Source organism: Grammomys surdaster, unplaced genomic scaffold (genome assembly GCF_004785775.1).
Source record: "Grammomys surdaster isolate TR1022 unplaced genomic scaffold, NIH_TR_1.0 170, whole genome shotgun sequence".
In the NCBI taxonomy this organism is placed as follows: Eukaryota; Metazoa; Chordata; class Mammalia; order Rodentia; family Muridae; genus Grammomys; species Grammomys surdaster.
This window is the reverse complement of record NW_021604618.1, coordinates 21,060,274-21,080,399: the sequence shown is the minus strand read 5'-3', so window position 1 is coordinate 21,080,399 and position 20,126 is coordinate 21,060,274. Positions and strand designations below refer to the sequence as shown.

The 20,126-nt window shown below is 53.7% G+C and overlaps 2 protein-coding genes across 3 annotated transcripts in view; one reads left to right on the top strand and one right to left on the bottom strand.

The window, feature by feature from the left end:
• The first annotated feature begins 4,320 nt into the window (after positions 1–4,320).
• On the top strand, positions 4,321–5,877 carry Ankrd63 (ankyrin repeat domain 63). Its single transcript, XM_028766819.1, has one exon. It carries the CDS (start codon positions 4,321–4,323, stop codon positions 5,491–5,493), a length of 1,173 nt encoding a protein of 390 aa, XP_028622652.1. The 3' UTR covers positions 5,494–5,877.
• Positions 5,878–9,595: 3,718 nt separating this feature from the next.
• Positions 9,596–20,126, bottom strand: part of Pak6 (p21 (RAC1) activated kinase 6) — a 33,911-nt gene continuing 23,380 nt past the window's right edge. For both annotated transcript variants that reach the window (XM_028767040.1, XM_028767041.1), the window contains 8 exons: positions 18,421–18,629; positions 16,991–17,647; positions 13,855–14,352; positions 13,574–13,707; positions 13,153–13,279; positions 12,933–13,058; positions 12,222–12,356; positions 9,596–11,207 (listed from right to left, as the gene is read on the bottom strand). In XM_028767040.1, the coding sequence (XP_028622873.1) occupies positions 11,040–11,207; positions 12,222–12,356; positions 12,933–13,058; positions 13,153–13,279; positions 13,574–13,707; positions 13,855–14,352; positions 16,991–17,647; positions 18,421–18,624 (2,049 nt within the window). In that variant the 5' untranslated portion in view covers positions 18,625–18,629 and the 3' untranslated portion in view covers positions 9,596–11,039. The remainder of the gene's footprint in view (positions 11,208–12,221; positions 12,357–12,932; positions 13,059–13,152; positions 13,280–13,573; positions 13,708–13,854; positions 14,353–16,990; positions 17,648–18,420; positions 18,630–20,126) is intronic.

Below are 20,126 nucleotides of genomic sequence, written 5' to 3'. Positions count from 1 at the left end.
GCTTGTGGGCCACACCTCCAGCTCAGTCTCAAATCCCAAATGGGCTGGCAGGGTGGGGTGATGCTGGGAAAAGGTTGTTTTCTTATCAGAGAGTTACAGCAGATGCCATTAGCTGTGAACACCTGTGGCTTTGGAAAATGAACAGGGACACCCATCCCTCTCAGGGCCTGACCTCAGGGGTCCCTACCTGTCCCAGCCACAGAGAAAAGCTAAGGCATGTTCATTCATACATCTAAAGCCTAGCTTTTGACAGCCAGCCTCCCTGCCATAGCCACACTGGACACCATTAGGGTTGGACATCCATACCCCGAGGCAATGCCCTGACCTCAACCCATTCCCAGAAAGCCGATTTTGCCCTTCTCTCCTACCTCCTGGGGATGCAACTCTGTGGAAATGAGGATCCAGACTGAGGGGAACTCACTGAGCCAGGTACATGGGCCTCAGTCAGAGCTAACAGGGCCCCACTGGGCAGTGGATACCCATGAACCCTCAGGAAAGCCTGCCTTCAGTTCTCCTCTTGCCAGGTCAGGATGCAGCTGAGCAAATGGGAAGGGGTTGCAATCCTGCCTTCGGAAGGGGCCTCTGAATAGTGTCTCTGGCAGTCTGGATACCCACTTGCTTGCTTTCAGTCTGATGCCCAAAATGGCTGGTTTGAAACCCTGGAGATAGGTTAATCTGTGGCCACAGGGGAAGTACATAGGAAGAGTTGATGCCCTCCCTTGGGCACAGGGCACTGGACAGGTAAAAGACACCTGGGTTCCATCGCTGTTGTGCCATAGGGCCAGGTTCCCTCTTCACTCATGATTTCCATTAGCATTTGACATGGGGAAGGGTCCTCACCCCTTAGGAGTCCCATGGTTGACTCAGTACCAGATCCTCTGCTGACTCACACCCCCCCTCCGCACACCCTCCCCTCCCAGCTCCCTGCAGCTCCAAGGCACGTGCCACTAGACTCACCCTGAGGAGCTAGCAAGTGCAATGTGACAGGGTGAGGGGGCTGGTGACACTTGAAGAGGAAAGGAGGGGGTGGGGAGGGGCAGTTACAGACAGACAGACTTGCAAACTGAGGCGCCTCTGGGAGGAAGCCCTCTTGCCAACCTGGGGACAGCAGGAGAAGAAGCTGGGCAGGTGGGAGGGCAGGAGAGTGAAGTGCCTGCCTGCCCCCTGCCTGCATAGCTCCTTCTCCTGTCAGCCTGCAGCTCCCTAAACGACAGCTTCTAATTCCGGCTGTTGGAGCCTCTGTGCTCCACAGTGAAGCTTTTTTTTCTTCCCCCAGCTTTGCTGTTTCTTTTCTGTTCAGAACACAGTGAGCCCAAGGAAGAAAGTCAGAGCAAAGGCTCTAGGTTCTGAGCCCTGGGAATCACTGCCCATCTGGGAACTCAGCACAGACCAAGTGAGGCTCTGAAGACTGGACCAATTTTTCCACTATTCCCTCCCCCCCCACCCACAAATACATTGTTTCCTTCCACCATAGGCAATAGGGGCACAGGCAAAGCTGAGCTGGCTCAGGGAGGCTCTTGGGAGGAGGGGGTTGGCCAACAGCCTCTTCTCCGGGGTTTGGTGCTTTTCTTCTTAGAGGTACACAGCCTAACCTACCTCTTGAACCTGAAGGCAGACAGAAGGGAAGAAAGGATTTTCTCTCATGATGCAGACAGGGAAAACTGAGTCCTAAAGGGATAAAAGCCATTCTTCTGCTGAAGAAAGAGGGGGAGCGTCCCTGTTCCCTTCCTGGGAGTAGAGAGTGTCACCTGGTCATTGATGGGACGAACTTTGAGGACCCTCTAAGTGACACTTCTCCAACACTGGCTCCCTGATCTTGTGTGGTGCAGGCTGAGTCTCTGCTTCCTCTTACAGACAGGAATGTGCAGCCGTGGGGTGACACTGCCAGTATATGACACAGGCTGAGACCTGACTCTCCTGCCAAGAATCATGTGGGGGCTCACTTCACCGACTGTGCACTTAGTAATATGCCTCACAGGACAAAGGGGAGTGTGAGTCCCTGTTGTAGGGTCTAGCCTGAATCCTCTCCTAAGCCATCCTGGAGCCTAAGTGTTCCAGAAGGCAGGGATGCTCCAGGGCCTCCTCTGCCCCCACCCCTCACTCAGCAAGAACACTCCTCACAGTATCCTCAGGAGTGTCCTGCAAGGCAGCTTGCTCTTCCCAGACGGAACACCTCCTCAGTTCTTCACCGAGCTTCCTTTCTCTTACAACATAGGACCCCTGAACACAACCCTCAAAATGGTGTCTGTCGGGTGTCCCCTGTAAACCTCTGTGTGGACTATCTTCCTTGATTCTTAGTCAGTGTCACTCATCCTTAAAGGACCATCTCTGCCACTGCCTTCAGAAGACCTCAGTTCTCTCTTCTTCCCATCATTTGCCCTTCCTTCCACTGGTTGTCTGAGTTTTATATTTAGCAGATGTTGTCAGTCCTGGGTTTGTCTTCCTGAGGGAGAAGACAAATCTCGTTCATTCAGAATTCAGTTTGTGCATCTGTGTTTCCCATTGCTGGAAACATAACGATAGGGTCTCATGTAGCCCAGGCTGGCCTCAACCTCAGTATGTAGCTGAGGATGATCTTGGAACTTCTGATCCTCCTGCCTCCATCTCTCAAGTGCTGGGGTGCTAGTGTGCAGCACCGCACCTGGTTTCATCCTGGGATTCAAACCAATTGTGTATATTAGACAAATGCTCTACCAGCTGAGAAAAGTCCCTAGCCCTTCACTCACTCTACAGATAAATTCCATTCCAACTATCCTCAAACCCTCTAGACCTGGGAGCTTGTGGGGCAGTCATTGTAAGACTCAGCGGAGGCCTTCAGTATCACCCCTTCCTAGCGCCCATGAGCTGATTGTCCATAGGAAGAGGATGTCCAGTGGGTTTTCCACACATCTGATGGGGGGGAAAAATGGGTCTCAGGCTCTCTCCTCTCTTTAGGGGTCAGGCCTACAGCTCTGTGGCCTAGAGATGGTTTTGTGCTCAAGAGAACTCAGCTCTGTCGGGGGAATTCTTGCTTATGTCTTTTTCCTTTCCTGGACCCTATCTCTAGCTCATCTTTGAGGGGATAGGATGTAATGCCTGGAGAGTCCTAATGCCTGCACACCCTAAGGCATCTGCCCTGGGTCACAGCGGCCAGCGTCTAGTCAACTTGCTCCACAGCGACCGACCAACAGTAGAGCTGGCACGCGGGAGCGCTGTCAGGCTTGGAGACGTCTGAAATTGGAGAATGCGCCCCCGCCCTGCTCTGAGTGAGCGTGTGCGGGAGGCACAATTGTGTGTGGCTGTGATTCGCTGCACTTTAGATGGTAGTTACCTGCCAGACTGAGCGTCCTAGTCCGGAGCGCAAATGCCTCATACCCCAAATTACTACTCTTCTGTCTCTCGCCTGCCTCAAGCTCGTGCACTGTCCAGTTCTGTCCTGATGGGATCCCAGTCCCTTTAACCTAGAACCGATGGCAGGAGCTCCCGCCAGTTTCTAAGCAGCCGAGGCTACCGATTCTGGCGGAGGCGGGGGGCGGGGAAAGAAGACTGAGACTTTAGGATTGGCCCCGCCGGGTGCATGTGGCCCCGGGCGAGCAGCCTCCGCCCCCGCCCTGCAACCGCCGCCGCATTCCCAGGGGAGCGCGGAGGAGGAGCCGCTCCCCAACTTCGTGGCCCACGAAAGGGTGGGGGTCAGGGGCGGTCTCCCTCTCCCTGTCCGTCTGCCCTGAAGGTGCAGCCTGCTTCCAGAGCAGCCATTGCCATGGAGACCCCCGAAGCTATAAAGCCAGGTATCTAGGCGTGGAGCACCTCACGAGCCGCTGAGCCCCCCAAGTAAAAAAGCAAGCGTCCCAGCCCCCGCAAGAGAGGAGGAGGCGGGGAGAGGCTCCGGGAGCTGGAGGAGCGGTGCTCCCCGCCGAGGCAGGAGACAGGCGCGCCAGGCGGGAGCCACCCGCTCAGCAGGGGAGCAGGGGCTGCCCGGGGTGTCGGTGAGTGGCGCAGCTCCAAGCCACGAGGGACCAAGGGGCGTCGGATACGGGGAAGAGGGCCCAAGAGTTGAGGAGTCCGCGCTTGAGCGGGAGTCGGGAGCAACAAGCAGCCCACACATCCAGGCGGGGAGGGGGGGCCCAGGGAGGAAAAGTAAGACACCCCGGGAGCGGCGAGGCAGCTGAGCAGCAGGGAGACCTGAGCGAGAACTGCAGGACACTCGGCTGCAGCCACCTACGCGCCGTGCGGAAAGAGCGGTACCGGTGTCCGGGCCGGGGCCGTAGCCCCGTGGGGTGAGGGAACAGGGGCGCCCCCGCGCGGAGCTGTCGGACTTCCGGGGCCCCGGCCGCCGGAGCCATGCTCAAGCCCAAGGACCTGTGCCCCCGAGCGGGTACGCGCACCTTCCTTGAGGCCATGCAAGCGGGCAAAGTGCACTTGGCCCGTTTCGTGCTGGACGCGCTGGACCGCAGTATCATCGACTGCCGCGCAGAGCAGGGCCGGACGCCGCTCATGGTGGCCGTGGGGCTGCCGGACCCCGCGATGCGCTCGCGCTTCGTGCGGCTGCTGCTGGAGCAGGGTGCGGCCGTGAACCTGCGGGACGAGCGCGGCCGCACTGCACTGAGCCTGGCCTGCGAGCGAGGCCACTTAGACGCCGTGCAGCTGCTGGTGCAGTTCAGCGGCGATCCGGAGGCGACGGACTCGGCGGGCAACAGCCCGGTGATGTGGGCGGCTGCGTGCGGTCACGGGGCGGTGCTGGAGTTCTTGGTGCGCTCTTTCCGCCGCCTGGGCTTACGCCTTGACCGCACCAACCGTGCGGGCCTCACCGCGCTGCAGTTGGCTGCCTCCCGCGGCCACGGGACCTGTGTGCAAGCCCTTACCGGGCCTTGGGGTCGGGCAGCCGCTGCGGCAGCGGCCCGGGGCTCCAACTCCGACAGTCCCCCTGGCCACCCTGCCCCGGCGCCCAGCCCAGAGCGTCGACGACCCAGCCCCCGTCGTCTACCGCGCCCTCTTTTGGCACGGTTTGCGCGAGCTGCCGGAGGCCACGGTCACGGTCACGGCCATGGCCACGGCCACGGAGGTGAGCTTGCCCCTGCTGGCAAGGGCTCGGGCCGTCACAGGGCACAAGGCAACGAGAGGCCAGAGTTGGGCAGGAGCATGAGCCTAGCTCTGGGTACCATGACGGAGGAGGAGACAGCACGCCTTAGGGCAGGAGCTCTGATGGCCCGACCAAACTCACCGCAGTCTTCGGGGAGTGGGCGGTGGCGTTCACAGGAGGTGCTGGAGGGAGCGCCACTGGCTTTAAAGCAAGCCCCGGTCGGCCTTAGTCCTCATCCCGAGGGTGGCCCCGGCTCTGGCCGCCTGGGTTTGCGCCGACGTTCTACAGCCCCAGACATCCCCAGCCTCGTCGGGGAGGCTTCCGGGCCCGAGAGTGGGCCAGAATTGGAGAACAACGCTCTGCCTTTCTCATTGCCTGGGCCAAAGCCTTGGCAGGCGGGCACAGAGGCTGTGGTATTACAGGCTCAGCGGTAAGGAGCATGAAGGTCGAGACCTGTAAAGTCCACTCTGTCTCTAGTTACTGAGATGTCTCCCTTTCCTCCAAGTCCTTCTTTTTCTCTGCAATTTGCTGTCCCTCCCGGCCCCACTGCTAAAGGGAGACCTCCTCTAGTCCTCCACCAGATGTAAGAAAGAGATCCCATCTTTTTGTGTGCCCATTGGTATTTTGGTATTTCCTACGTAAATCTCCCACCTTCCTCCAACTTGACTTCCATGTCCTGGGGAAAAAGGAGGTGTGAACAGCTGTTTCTGTAGGCTTCAGCTTTCTAGCCGGAAAGGTGGATGGTTCAGGCCCACCCTCAGCGCTGAGGTTCAGCTGCCTAGGTTCGGGTCCTGCAGCATCCCTTGCCTGTTTCTAATGTTTCCCATCACCTCAGCAGCCAGGAAACAGTAGCGCTGGCTTTGGAAAACAAGCGCCCAGACGGCTGTGCCTGCTGATGCTGACCATAATAGTTTGACGAACTACCAAAGTCTCCTTTCTCTGTAAGTGTTGGAGAAAAGGGAGAAATGCGGCGGTTCCATTAGCTTTTTGGACAAGAGGGCTGATTATGAAGGAATCCAGTGGTTAAGGTTTTCTGAGGCAGAAACTCCTCTTTCAAGGCCACAAGAATATTTGGGACTTAAGATCACCCCCCCCCCCCTTTAGGTATTTACCAGCTTTCCCTTCTGGGAAATAAACTTCCTTTGACTCTGTCTCATTCAGGCCCAGGGTTCAACTTCATTGATATTGTAGGGTCACTGCTACCCCAAGCCCCTACTAACACTTGGCTTCTGGGCCAGCTTGACCCCCAAATGACTGCATTTGAAATTCATCTTTGAGGTTCAATTCTTCCCTCATCCTGGCCCAGTCTTACTTATATTTCCACTTAGTCCCAGAGGCCTGAAATGGAAAAGACATAGCACCCCCACCTCCTCCTTCCTTCCAGCCCTCCCATTCCTCACGTGGGCACTCCAGTAGGGTGGAACAGTTAGGAAGGATTTGCTTAATTGTATTTCTCCCAACCCTCAAAAGAACTCGTGTCTTGAGCCTTTGTGTATGAAGCAGAAAGCAGCAGGTCTGATCCGAGGCTTAAGAACCTGACAACGTCTCTTTAAATAGCACCTCCGCGAGGGGGATAATTGACTGGAGTGTTTGCAACGTTAAACGGCGGCGGGCGCGGGAGTCAGAGCCCACACGAACCGCAGGTCCGGGTCTAAATTACATCAAACTCCCGAGGGAGCATAGGAGGGGGCTGCTAAACGCCTCCTGCTTCTTGCTGGGCTGTTAATGGAGGGCAGGGCAGATGATGGATGCTAGATCAAGGACCCCTGCCTGGGCCCCACCGCGTGGGATGCAGGCCCAGCCCAGCTTCCAGCTTTTGTAACTGGGCAGATTAGTGAGTCAGAGGCAACTGTGGAGAAGTAGTTAGGCCCCCTCCCGGCGAAGTCTTTTGTCCTCTCCCGATCCGCCCCTGCCCTCCAACACTGCCGCCTCGAGAGGGGGCGAAGAAAAGAGTTTGACAGGTTGCATGCTCTACGACCCTGGTGTCAGTGCTAGCTCCTGGTGGAAGATCTGTACCAGCAGGGTGGGGGGAAAAACCCTCCTGCTTCAAGACAGTGAAAGTTTTCTGGCCGTGGTAGTACCTCGGGTTTCTATTTGTGAACCCCGAAGAGTGAGCATGTAGCCCCTCACTTGCCTGCGATAAAGTCTTTTAAGACGTTGATCTTTGTGGAAGATCGTCTTAGTGGAAAGATTTTTCACCAACAACTCCGAGGGAACTGCCCAGAGAGACTGCTGGTGCTCAGAAACTGGGTCTGCGGTCACAGGGTAGGAAGTCGGAAACCAGTTTTTGCAGGGGCCAGAGAGTTCCGCAGTTCCTGTCCTCCCTCACTAGCGTCCAAGGCCGCGCGCCAGCCCACAATTGGGACCGTGATCCTTGCTGCCCCCTGGTGGCACCTCTGCACTCTCCTCGCTGCGCCCTGGGAGCTCAGACTTGGCTTTCATCGGGAGATTATCAACGTGTAACTTCTGCCTCTGTGCTTTTTACCCATGAAGCGTGTTGCTCTCATAAAAATATTAAATCCGGATACTTGAAGTCACTTCACTTCAATGAAGTGAGGAACAGTGAACAAGGAAAGTCAGCACTGGGTGTGGTAAGAAGTGCTCAGAAGCCCACCAAGGATCCCTTTACCAAGACCCCAAGTTATTTTGCAAGCTAAGGCTATTGTTGGAAGATCTCCTGCTATCTTTAGAACAGCTGGAGCTGCCAACCCTTATGGCTTCTGAGCCTCGACCTGACCATGTGTGTTGTCTTGTGACAGTTGCTATCCATTCTGGGGTGATCTCTCTGCCACCCCACACCACCCAGACACACACAGACACTCCCAGCCTCTGCCTCCCACACCTGCACATAAAAACTGCCTTTTTTTTCACCCTGAGGGGCAGATGAACAGTATACCACAGTGTCTGAAAAGTCAGAGGAGGTCAGGGCTGGGACACCCAAGCTTCTCCTCTGACCCTTCCTCGCTCACATTCCGTTTCCAACTATGTTTACTTTTAGTGACATTTTTAATGATGTAAAGATACAAATATATTTGGCTTACATGTTGTGTCAGAGGTGCTGCCAACCATCCAGTTTCACTGATGTGTACCCTGTGGGAGTGTCATCTTGGTGAGTCTCTGTTGGGGAAACGACTGCTCCTGTCTGTGGTCCATGGAGTTGCTGGAAGATGGGTGGTTTCAAAGTGCTGTTTCTGATACACTGTAGATCTTTCCCATCTGAACTGAGTTGTGAGCCTTATTGTCTGCCCTTAGCTTTAGCTAAGCCTTGGCAGGCTCCGTACAGAACTCCAGCACACTTCACTCGATCTGGACTTCCTGTTAGTTCTAGGTATACTGAGGCTGCCATCCTCTCTTGTCCCCTCCCACAGTAGAAAAGACTGCTGCATATTCTGCTTTTCTTATTGTAATCATTGTGAAGAGTTGCCCCAGCCACTGGCGCTTTAGCGCTGGTTGTCCTGGAAGGGTGTGAAGGGCATAGGCACATGCATTTGGAGGATATGCTGAAAAAGACTAGCAAGGGTAGGAGCAGCTAATAAACCCAGTGTTATTCCATTGGAGAACTGGCCTCTCTTTGCCTTCCTGTTCACTGCTGCCTCTTGGCTTCCTTTGAAAAGATGGAAGCATGCACTTTGGAGGCACTTCCTGCCTTCATCAGCCCATGGCCATTCTACAGCTAGAGAGTCATAGGGGCTGCTTCTCTGAGAACTGCTGCTGGGGCTGGGGCTGGGGCTGGGGCTGGGGCTGGGGCTGGGGCTGGCTCCTTGCTCCAAGTTAAGTGGTTCCAATGAGCATTGTGTTGGGTATAGAGCTCAGAAAAGGAAGACTGAAATCACTGTCAAAGAAAAAGCAAAAAGGTAACTTTCCCACTCCCCAACCCCAGGGCTAGAACCCAAGTTTCTGGCCACTTCCCTGATCTTTTGAAATTTCAGAGTCCTTCTGTTTTAACTAATGAACAGGGGCTGCTTTCTCTCAGGTAGAAGTTTCAGGGAACTTGCTATGGGCAGCCTGAAGACCAGAAGGGAGAAACCAATGTTGAAAGAGGTCAGCCTCGCTGGGCAGTGGTGGCACATGCCTTAAATCCCAGCACTTGGGAGGCAGAGACAGGTAGGTTTCTGAGTTCGAGGCCAGCCTGATCTACCGAGTGAGTTCCAGGACAGCCAGGGCTATACAGAGAGACCCTGTCTCAGAAAAAAAAAAAAAAGAAAGAAAAAAAGAAAAAAAAAGAAAAAAGAAGAGAAAGAGGTCAGCCTCTGTGGCCACAGGTTGCCAGAGCCCTCCCACACACCTCCACCCCGTGGCTCCTCGGGGCTCAGCCCTGACCAGAGAGCCTTCTTTCCCCTTTGCTTCCATCCCTAGGGCCTTCCATTTCCTGTCTCCTGCTTCCTTAGCCCTCATTCTAGGTGTCCAAGCCAAAAAAGCTGGGTGTTTTATAGACTCGAGTAATCACGGAGGAGCCCACAAGGCACCCATGCCAAGGGCACCCAGCTCCAAGAAAGCCTGGCCAGCTTCAACTGCAGAGAATGAAAACCCAAAGGCTCGAACATTTAGTTTAATTTAAAACAGGCACAAGTGCAAACAAGTCACAAACATTTCTAGGGAAGGATGCTTTTGTTTTTGTTTTAAAACTCTGACCCTTAAAAAAAAGACCTTGCATTTTTTTTTCCCTAATGCAGGTCATCAGGGAACAGAGGAGTCTAAAAATATTATCTGGATAGGGTCCAGACACTGGAGTTCTTCCTTGGCGTTCCCTGTCTCACAACAGCCAGGAAGGTGGGAAGGGAGGGAGGGCAAGGAGGCAGGTTAGTATCCGCAGGGCAACTGGGGCAGCAGGCTCACAAAAGGAGGTGCCCATCCCTTGGCATGAGGGACCCCCTCCCAGGAGGTGGTTCACCTTTCTGTCCCAGCCCAGGGTTCTGAAGAGGAGGGGTCCCTGATCTGGCTACTGAGAAGTTGCTGACAGGTAAAACAAAGTTTATTCCCTTACTATTCCTGCCTCAGTATGGGAGAAACTCAGAAACTTTGAGGGCCCCCAGCATGTGTTAGACTTGACATACACACACTGGTTAGGTAATAACATGACACTTGAGAGGCAGAAAGCCAGGTCCAAGAAGCAGGTTCTTTCAGAGTGGAGCTTGGTAGAAAAGAGGTGGGGAGCTCTTCTGAGGGGCTCTGTGGGTAACTGGAAGAACCTGGGCCATTGGGGGAATTTTACACACACACACACACACACACACACACACACACACAGAGAGAGAGAGAGAGAGAGAGAGAGAGAGAGAGAGAGAGAGAGAGAGAGAATATGTTCCCTACGTCCTGGAAAAATGGAACTACATTTACTGCCAACCCCACTCTCTCTCAGAAGATTCCCCCTTGCTGCCCCCATGGCTCACACAGACGATTCACAGTTCTGTAGAGGCAGGCTTTCTAGAGAGAGGCAGTGCCAGGGAACAGACAGGAAACAGGTGCAAGTGGGGCTTCCAGAAGTCAGACCAAAGGAGGAAGAAGGATTCAGGCAGTGGAATCCTTCCCCGTGGCCCTATGGGACTCCAGGGTTTGAAGCTTTAGCTGAGAATAGCAAGTGTCCATGTGAAGATGGAGCATGCACCCTCTTGGTGGCCCCGGGTCACTGTGGACACTGCCTTTAAGAATCTGAAGCAGCCTGTCAGCTTTGCTGGCTCATGGCCAAGAGCACCACTCTCCATGTTTCTTAGAAACATCCCTGTGCAAATAACAAAGGGCCAAACCTGCAGAAGGGGTCACTGTCATCCCAAAGGCAACTGGGACTCTGGGGAGTGAGACTGAGGGGGGCAGGTCCGGCCTGGCCCAGCGGGCAAAAGGGCAAGAGGGAAGGGGTGGAGCTTCACATTCAATCTTTGGAGAGAACACTGAGAGGACAAGGCGGGTTGGCCCCGCCAATGGAATGGCTGCCCAGTGTCCTTTGCCTGTGGGCACAGGTGGCAGGTTCACCCTGGGTGCGGGCTCAGCAGGTGGAGGTCTGCTTGCGGTAGAGCTGTATCAGAGGCACCAGACACTCAGGCAGCCCGGTCTGCAGCAGAAAGGGGTGATCCAGGAGTTCCTGCGCCGTGGCTCTCTCTTGGGGTTCCCGTACCAGCATCCGGTCCAGGAAGTCCCGCAGCACTGGAGAGACCTGTGGAAGAGAGCCGTAAGGAGAAGCCAGGGCTCACAGTCACGTCTCTGCAGCCTGACTGCTGGGGCCCCACTATCTCACACCTCATCTTCTCTGCTTTCTTACATCCTGGTTCCTCCCAGGATCGTTGGATTATGAGGCAGGAGAAGGAGGCCAGTTCAGCTGTTATGAAAGCAATGAATGGGACGAGGATGTCTGGAAGTCTGGGTGGCTGGGTTCCGTACACGGCCCATTTCCCCCTGCCTGCTTCTCGGGGCTTTTGGCATTCAGGCTCTGCAGCTCTGCGAAAGGCGCATGGAACTGGGATCAGCGATCCAGTTCCTGATCTACCAGGCTGCCTGGAGATGCTACAGAAGGCTGCCTCCCTGGGGCAGTTAACTAACGGGTGCTCTTTGAGATTTGCTCATCTCGGGCATCGCAGGGCAGTCTCCAGGGACCAACCTGTCTTAGAGCTTGTTAAAAAGTGTGCTTCAATCCTCTGGGACATTTTTTGTTTTGGCCACTAGGTGGCAGTACCATTTAACTGTCCTGTGCCAACCTGGCAGCAGGGGAATGGATTTGGCAGGAGAGAGTAATTATAGTAAGTATATATACTGGCTCTAAGGTACAAATAGTGGCTCAGCTATGGTCAGGATGTGCCATACAGGAGGACAAGCCTATTCGTATGATGGCACTGTGTTGGTACGGGGCCCCAGACAAGCAGGATGGAAGGATTTGTACTTTGGATTCCTCCTTGGGAGACAGCTAGGCCTCCTCATAGGTATAGGTGGGTTCCTGTCAAGAGCCTGCTGAGGAGTGGCTCTCCTGCTGCAGCTGCAGGTGGAAATTTGTTGGCGTGAACCCGAGAGTTGATCCATACATGTGACTTTGCATCCAGTACAGGTTTTATGTGGAAAAAGACCAAAGCAGATATATATATCCTTCTGATTCCGTGGTGCCACATCCCCGTCCTCCTGTCTCAGGAGAAATGGGCTTGAAGGGATGAGGTAGGGGAGTACCTAACACAGTACTGACCTTGTAAGAGTTCTTTAGCTTGGGTGGAGGGCTGTCCCGGAGCCTCTTCATGGCTTGCACTGGGGAGTCGCTGAAGTAAGGGGGTTCTCCGTCCACCATCTCAATCACCATGATGCCCAGAGACCAGATATCCACCTGCAGGAGAATAGCCCTGACTCTACTGCTGGGGCCTGGCTCTTGGTGGCAGTGTGTTGGATGATCTTGTCTCCTTTCAGATGTCTTAGTGACACTGCCTCCCCCGACCTTTGGTCAGATGTACTATGCTCTGCCCCTTTTTGTATGAGTGACCAGTGACCATAGAGACCACCCCTCATGGAGAACACTGGCCATAAGAAACTGTTCCCTTGAGCTGAAGAGAGTAGTGTGTGGCAGGGCCTGCTCCATAGTGAAGTCCAGGTGAGAGTAATTCCATCAAAAAGGAGAGGGTGTAGTGGTGCAGGCCTTTAATCCCAGCATTTAGAAGGCAGGGGCAGGCATACTTCTGTGAGTTTAAGGCCAGTCTGATCTACAGTCTGATCTACTGGATTTCCTGAGTCCCAGGAAATCCAGGACATAGAGAGACCCTGTCTCAAAAAGGAGTCAGGGGACAGGTACTGATTAAGTGGGGACCTCAGAACTGGGGTAATTAGTGGTGGAAATACTTAACATGAGCAAGACAGAGGAGCTACATGATCCTAAGCCTGGAGGGCTAGAGGTGGAGGGAATAGTTACCTCAGTAGCGTACAGGGATCTGGAAATCACTTCAGGAGCCATCCAGTATGGAGTTCCTACCAGGGACTTTCTCTTGGGGACATCTTTACTGATCTGAGCACAGAACCCAAAGTCTGAGAGCTTCACCTGGAGTTGAAAAGGAAGTAGGTGGAGACCAGGAAGAGAAGCGGTGCCAGAGAGGATGGGGCACGCAGCTGAGCCATGGAAAGGGAGGACCTACCCTGCCATCAAGGGTCAGCAGGATGGAATCACTCTTGATGTCCCGGTGGATGACACCCTGGGCGTGCAGGTAAGCCAAGGCCTGAAGCACAGCTTCACACACAGTGGCAATCTGCTCCTCATTCAGTCTGGACAGGGAAGACAAGTCACCATGGGAAATCCATGTGGTCAGGGTGGCTGGGCTGGGTACAGAGCAGTCCCCGGCAAAGGGACCCACAATTCCCAGACAGGCAGCATACTCAGCAGGCTGTAACCCTGGAGTATACTTTTCCTTGCCCATTTTTCTAAGATCATGGAGTCTCAGGTACCCCAAATAGGCAGGAGTCTAAGATGATTTGTCCTATTGGCCAGAGGCAACTGATCTCCATGTCAAAGCAGTGGTGGGGTGGTCTCCCCTCAGCCCAGCCCTTTCAACTGCCCACCTGACTTGGGAGATGATGTCTGTGAGGGCCCCGCCCTGCAGGAACTCCATCAACACCCACAGCTCCTCTCCTACCAGGTAACTCTTGTACATCTCCACCACGTTGAGGTGCTGGTAGTCACGCATGATCACCACCTGAGGGCAGAGAGAGGCCTAAGTACCTGGCACAGCATCCTGTGGTTAGACCCCCCCCATCCCCCCATGCCCCTGCCATGTCGGCCCCACGTGCCGAGCCTCATTGAACAGTTTTACTGCCCTGCTGGCATCCTGCCAGGTCCCCACCTCATTAAAGAGCAGCTCCCTGCGTTGCTGCTTTCTGAGGTCCATCATCTTGACTGCTACCTGGCGACCTGAGTGCTTCTCCCGGGCCAGACACACAATGCCCGTGGAGCCCTCCCCAATCTTCACATAGCTGTCCAGCAGCAGCCGAGGGTCACCCTGGTCCACCACCATCCTGAGCGCAGCCTTGAACTGTTCATGTGTCACAATGCCCGTGTCTTCACCACCCAGGGCGCCCTTGGCCACTGTGGGGTCCTGGGGCAGGTATAGATTGCTGGTGCTGATCTGAGCATGCCGGGTGCGGGGGGAACCTGCTGGAGAAGATCGCCCTGGAAGAGGACCGGTGGCTGGGGCTGTGCGGAGGGACTTCTGGGGGCTGCTGGTATCCGAGGTGGTCAGAGGACTGAAGGTCCCCATGGGCTGATCTGACGGCAAGGACTGGGCCTTGGCTACCAGGTTTGAAGAGGAATCTTTTTGTGGTGGTCGGAAAGCAGAATTGAGCTGTGAAGACAAGAGATAACAGTGGGTGTTCGAGGGAACGTTTGAGACAAGCTTCCTGAGGCGAGGTTGGCTGCTGTGACCTGGACCCTAGCAGGGTCACCCAGGACTTCAGATTAAACTGAGGAAGCAAGCAATGAAGCAGAACCTGACCAGGGCAGCAGATGTATCCCCTAACCCCCAAGCTCCCAGGTGACAGGCTCAAGACCATCTCTTTATACCTACTCTACCGCTCCAGGGAAGACAAAGACAGAAAGTCCCCTGGGTGTCCTCCAGCCGGGTATTTCTTCCTGGGCAACTGACAAGCAGACCTCAGGGAGACAGATTTCTCAGAGAAGCTGGGTCAGAGGCTCCTGGTGTGAGCGGAGGAAGCCCTGGGTAAGGGGCACTGGGTAGCTGTGACTGCCTCCCAGAATCAAGACAGGGAAGAAGCCATGACTGCTGTGTGGCAGCGCTCTCTTGAGGCTGTGTATCTAGGAGGTTAGACTCTTGGCTAAAGAACCCTTGGAGAAGGAAGTGGGGAGCTAGCCTCAGCTGGGAGTGAGGCAGAGGAAAGACAGCCCATCCCTGAAAGCTGGTGAAACTCTCTCCTATCTGAGCCTTCCTGCCAACACTGTAGCAAAAGGGGACCACCCCTCACCACCCTTCAGGGATCAGGCACATCAAGAGGGACCTTATAGGGGCTACACAGAAGGTTGCCTAGGGTTTCCCTAGTCTACCCCAGAGGCAGATGTCTGCACTCACTAGGTTTTGCACACAGCACTGAACTCACTCAAGGCAATCTCCTGGAGCTACCACTTTAGGCTTGCTCAGGTGCCCCAAATCTTGGGTCTGCCAAAGGCTTGCCAGCTCTGCGATCCCATTCCTAGGCTTCGGGGACTCACTCCAAGCACGACCAGGGCCTTGCTGGGAGTCTGCAGGTACACGGGGATGCTTAAAGGGAGATTCAGCCATGCCTTTAAGAGCCCCAGCTAGAGAGCATTTATCTGGAAAGTCTGCTTCAAAAGAAACTACTGCCCTGAGTTTGGAACCATGCTGTCTCTGAGCCCATGACAACTATCAACTGCTTCCTCAGTGGGAGTGCCCTGGTGAACAAAATGGCCCATGAGGGTTCTTATCCAGTGTCATCCATGGGGATGGACAGTGGTGACTGGCAGTTCAAACAAATGATGTCAGGGCCAGGCTTGGGTTAGCACCTCTTTCCTTTAGACCCCTGCAGCTCACCCAAGCAGACACAGGGATCAACTGACCCTCATCTCCCTAGTGTGATGCTGCCTTGTCCTGCCACATCTTAGCTTAATAAAGATGTCTCCCAAGTCTCAGCCTTCCAGAGACCCCTAATCTCACAGATATGTGAGGGACATGAATGTATAAAGCCAAAAGGCCTCCTCAGTGGCTCAGCTAGAAGTGACCTGGAGCACTAGTAGGCTCAGGTCATTCCCAGTTCAGGCTAGACCTCAGTCATACTATCACCACAGCAAAGATCCAGCTTGTTCTCAATGGCCTCCCTGTTCAAGGGAAGGCCCCAGCACTGTCAGCAGCTGTTTCTTAGCCTCAGCTTAAAACCCTCAAGCTCATCCTGTCATTCAGGGGCTAGATGGTGATTATCCACCATGATTGCAAAGCTTTGTAGACTAGATCCAGGAGCCTGGAAGGCCTGAGACGGGATGACAACTCTGAGAGAGGACCTTCCCTGCTCGCTCCTGTGATTCACTGGAGACCCTAGTGTTAGGTCACTCTGAGTAGGTCATCACCTGCCAAATGGGAAAAGGTGAACCTGTCACTGCAGCTAGGATGGGCAGGCAGGCAATGAGGGAAGCATACTAATCTGCCTGCCAAGAAATGCCACCAAGACTCCCTCCCCTCTTTGTCTACCATCCTGCTAAGAAGTCCTCTCTATCCTGCTACTCCAAGTTCTGGTACAAAGTCAGTTCTATTGATTCTCATAGCACACACACTCTCTGGAAAGTTGTACTCCTCCAGGGACATTAAAGAATTAAGCACACACTATTATAGAAGTGAGAATTGAGGCCTAATTCTTCTTTGACCCTTTGGTCTTCTTATGACACATTGCAGAAGAAATAACTATGGAGAGAAAGGGAAAAAAGAGGAAGAGGAGGTGGTCACTGTAGGCATCAAGCGATACCCAGAATCTCCTGCAGTTCTCAGGGAAGCAGGGGCTTCAGAACTGCCCCAAAGAGGGAGGCAGAGAGACCCTGCCCTCTCCAGGTAAGGGCACACATCCCTAGTTGGGCCTAGAGGTTCTGCCTGAGATTTTGGTTAAAGATGCTTTTAAAGGAGGGTCTGCCTCTCACTGTGGACTTCCAAGCCTCAGAGAACAGCAATGTGAGCCACCGTGGTCTCTTCTCTCTACCTGAAATGACTTGGCTTACAACTTGTGACTCACACATGCTAAGTCTTTGGAAGACATGGATTCAGATGGTGAATTCAGGCTATAGCTGTTAGCCAAGGCCACTCTGGTCGGCCATTTTGATTTCCCACATTCCTATCCTTATCCAGTGAGTGGGGAGGGCCCCACTAGGCTTGGCATCTCTAATACTTATTGGCCTATGGATGTCTGCTAGGTGTGCTTCCTTGTCCTCTTTAGAGTGGCCCCAGGAGAAAGCCCCAGGTCATATACCTTGTTCTGTGACAGAGGGACCGGCTTGCTGCTGCTTGCAGAGCCTGTGGCAGGAGTGGACAGGAACATGCTTCGGAAGAGCCGGTGCTTGAGGCTGCTCTCCTGGTTCTTAGGGCTAGGGCTACCTTCTCCACCTGGCCTGCCAATGGCTGAGCCTACCAGGCAGGATTGTGGCCTGACCTCTTCGGAGCTATGCTTGGCAACCTTCACCCCACGCCTCCCTGTGGCCATAGGGGTTGAGGTGCCAGGTGGGGAACTCTGCAGGCAGGCACCCAGCTGCTGCAGGCAGCGCTGTGACGCACCCTGGAACTCAGCAGGGCCCAACGACTGTGCCTTGGCAGCCATCCCATTAGGCAGGGCCTGTGGGCTCTGTGGTTCTGGCCATGGCATCTGCCTGTGACCTGCTGGTGTGCCCCCATTGCAGCTGAGGTAGAGGCCGTGGGGATCAGTGCGCTCAGACTGAGGACTTTGGAGGTACATATCCGGGTCAGCAGCCCACTGATCGTCCCCTAGCAGCCCCAGGGACTGTGCCCGCCGCCGGCTGGTGGGGCTCCGTCCACGCAGGGTATTGGAGCTGATAACTGACAACTTCTGAATGTCGTTGAGCAGCCCCGAGATGTAGCCCTCCGTGGGCACGGAGCTGCCCCGTACCACCGTCTATGGAGGAAGACAAAAGAGTATGGAGAAACAGCCCCTTAATGGCAGGTGGTGCCTCAGAGCCTCCCAGGGGCCCCTGGGGAGTAATCCCACTCCCACATCTCTGCTAAGGTATCATCCATTTCTTAGGGTTTAGACATTCTCCTGTGTTCACAGCGGGTCAGACCCATGCTGTGCCATCTATAAGGATGTGGGGAGAAAGCCCTGGTCAGCAGGGCAGATGGGTTAGCCACAGGGTTAGGGTCCAACATGAAAAGTGGGTGGCCAGCTGAACCTAGGGAGCTGGCGAACTCAGGAGAGGCACTTCAGGCTGTAAATCTTCCAGTGGTCTTACACTATGACAAGTCTCCTGACCTCAACTCCCAACCAACTCTTAAATCTCCTCACGTGACCCCTGGTCTGTGACAACTGCAACTCCTCTGGGGCTACAGGTCTAAAGGATGAGACATTCTTAAAGATTGTTAATAAATAAAATTCAAATTAATTAATTTCGGTGGTTTGGGGAGTATTTTTTCAAGACAGGGCCTCACCCTGTAGCCAAGACTAGCCCACCAACTCCTAGCAATACGACTGCCTCAGCCTTCAGGCGCTGGGCTTATAATCAAGGGCCCCCACATCCGGCTTAAAATTCTCTCCAGGTAGGAAGGCTGATTAACAGAGAACTGAGACAGGAGACTTGATTCTGATATGCAAGTGGCCCTTCCTGGTGTTCCACAGACAGATTCTTGTGGAGTGGGAGAGACTGAACATGGCTATAAGTCTGTCCCCCTTACCTTCATGGGCTGCAACTGCACCCGTGTGATTCGAGAAGGATCCACCACAGGCTTGGGCCGCCTCAGAGTATCCAGGATGTTTTGCCATTGTGGGGGCAGGCCCACGAACTTGCCTTCCTTGGGGTCAAAGGAGGTGTGGACACGGTGCTGGAAGTTCTGTGGGGCTGATATCTCAGGACGTTTCTTCTTTTTCTTACGGAACATAGTGCCTGCAAGAGGAAGATTAGCTGAACTGGTTCCAGGGACCATGGGATGTCTCTCAGTGGGCACTGGGTATCAGGCTCAGGTCTGTGTGTCTCTCTTAGCATAACTACTCTGTCCCTGGGGCTTCTCTCACTCTCTTCTGGACTTCCTCAGGGAAATGGCTAGCTCCTAGCAGAGCAGTTGTAGAAACAACAAAGGTGCCATAATAAGTAAATACATAAATAAATACATAAATAAATAAATAGACAACATAGACTACAGGCAAGGAAAGGAGGTATCCACCTTATTGCTAATGCCAAGCTGTGCCAAGGAGTGCTTTTATAAAACTCAAAGCCCATTGAAAGTATCGGTCCACACTGAAGAATTAAAAAATGGAAGGAAGACCAGCAGACTTGTTTTTGCAGTTGGTATGATCTTGTCTCTCCAGCCAAATAATAATTCAAGAAAAGGAAAGTCTGAACAAATCTCACTTAAGAACACACACTTGAGCTGGACATGGTGTTATATGGCTGTTATCCCAGCTCTTTGGAAGTTGTGGCAAGGGGATTGCTGTGAGTTTGAGGCTAGCTTGAACTATATTACAAGACCCTGTCTAAACTGTGACACCCCTACCCCGACAAATGACCATAGATGTGGAAGGCCTAAATGAAACTAGCAAACTGAATCAAATGATTTGTCAAAAATTTCATCACAGTCAACTCCTGTTTGTTGCTGACTGACTAACAGAAAACCTGCTAAAGCAACGCACGACATTAGCAAAATGCCAAACAGCCAATTTGCAGCACTGATGCCCAGGACGAGTGGGTATCATACAACTTGGCAATGACAAAAGGGTACTCCTCAGGAACATGTGCTTTGCCTTAATTCTGAGAAGGACTGAGCCAAAAGGTCAGCTTTGGGTAGGGCCAGGGTAGCTGGCCAAGTCAAGTTCTCCACAAAAAGGCAGCGAAAGCCCCACTTAGCCACTTTCTGTAGATTTTAATCTTATCCTAGGATACTTCACAAAATGTCTCTTGTGGTCAAGCCTGCACCTCTCACCTTGTTGATCTGGAGTTAGCATGAGGCTCTACTGAACTCCGTCAATGGGAACGGTGTAGGCTTGGAAAGGGTACTATAACTAGATCTGAGAGGGGGGAATGGTAACCTGGAGGGTAGAGGGGCTTCCAAAGGGCTGTCCTGGTCACTGTTAGGGAGAACCAGGCTGGAGTAAGCATACTGATAAACTACACTTGAGTGCCTTTTAACATTTCAGAAATGGAATGAATCAATATGTCTCTGACTCTGAATAGGGTGTTACTGTGTTTCCCTGAGGGTTATCCCTCTGCCTCTGTCTCTGGAGAAGCTGGGACTCTAAATGCACTGCCTTATAGAGCTTACACTGTTTCTCCTTGTGAAGGTTTGGATTACTCTTCCAGTTGAAGAGTTGCCATGGAGGGCCATTGCCATCTCCGACTGCCCTCCTTCCAGAGAATTTTTCCATCACTTTGGCAGGTTCTGGAGAG

Bases quoted from the DNA above. Each gene is read 5' to 3' on its own strand.
- Ankrd63 (XM_028766819.1), top strand. From the start codon at position 4,321: ATGCTCAAGCCCAAGGACCTGTGCCCCCGAGCGGGTACGCGCACCTTC.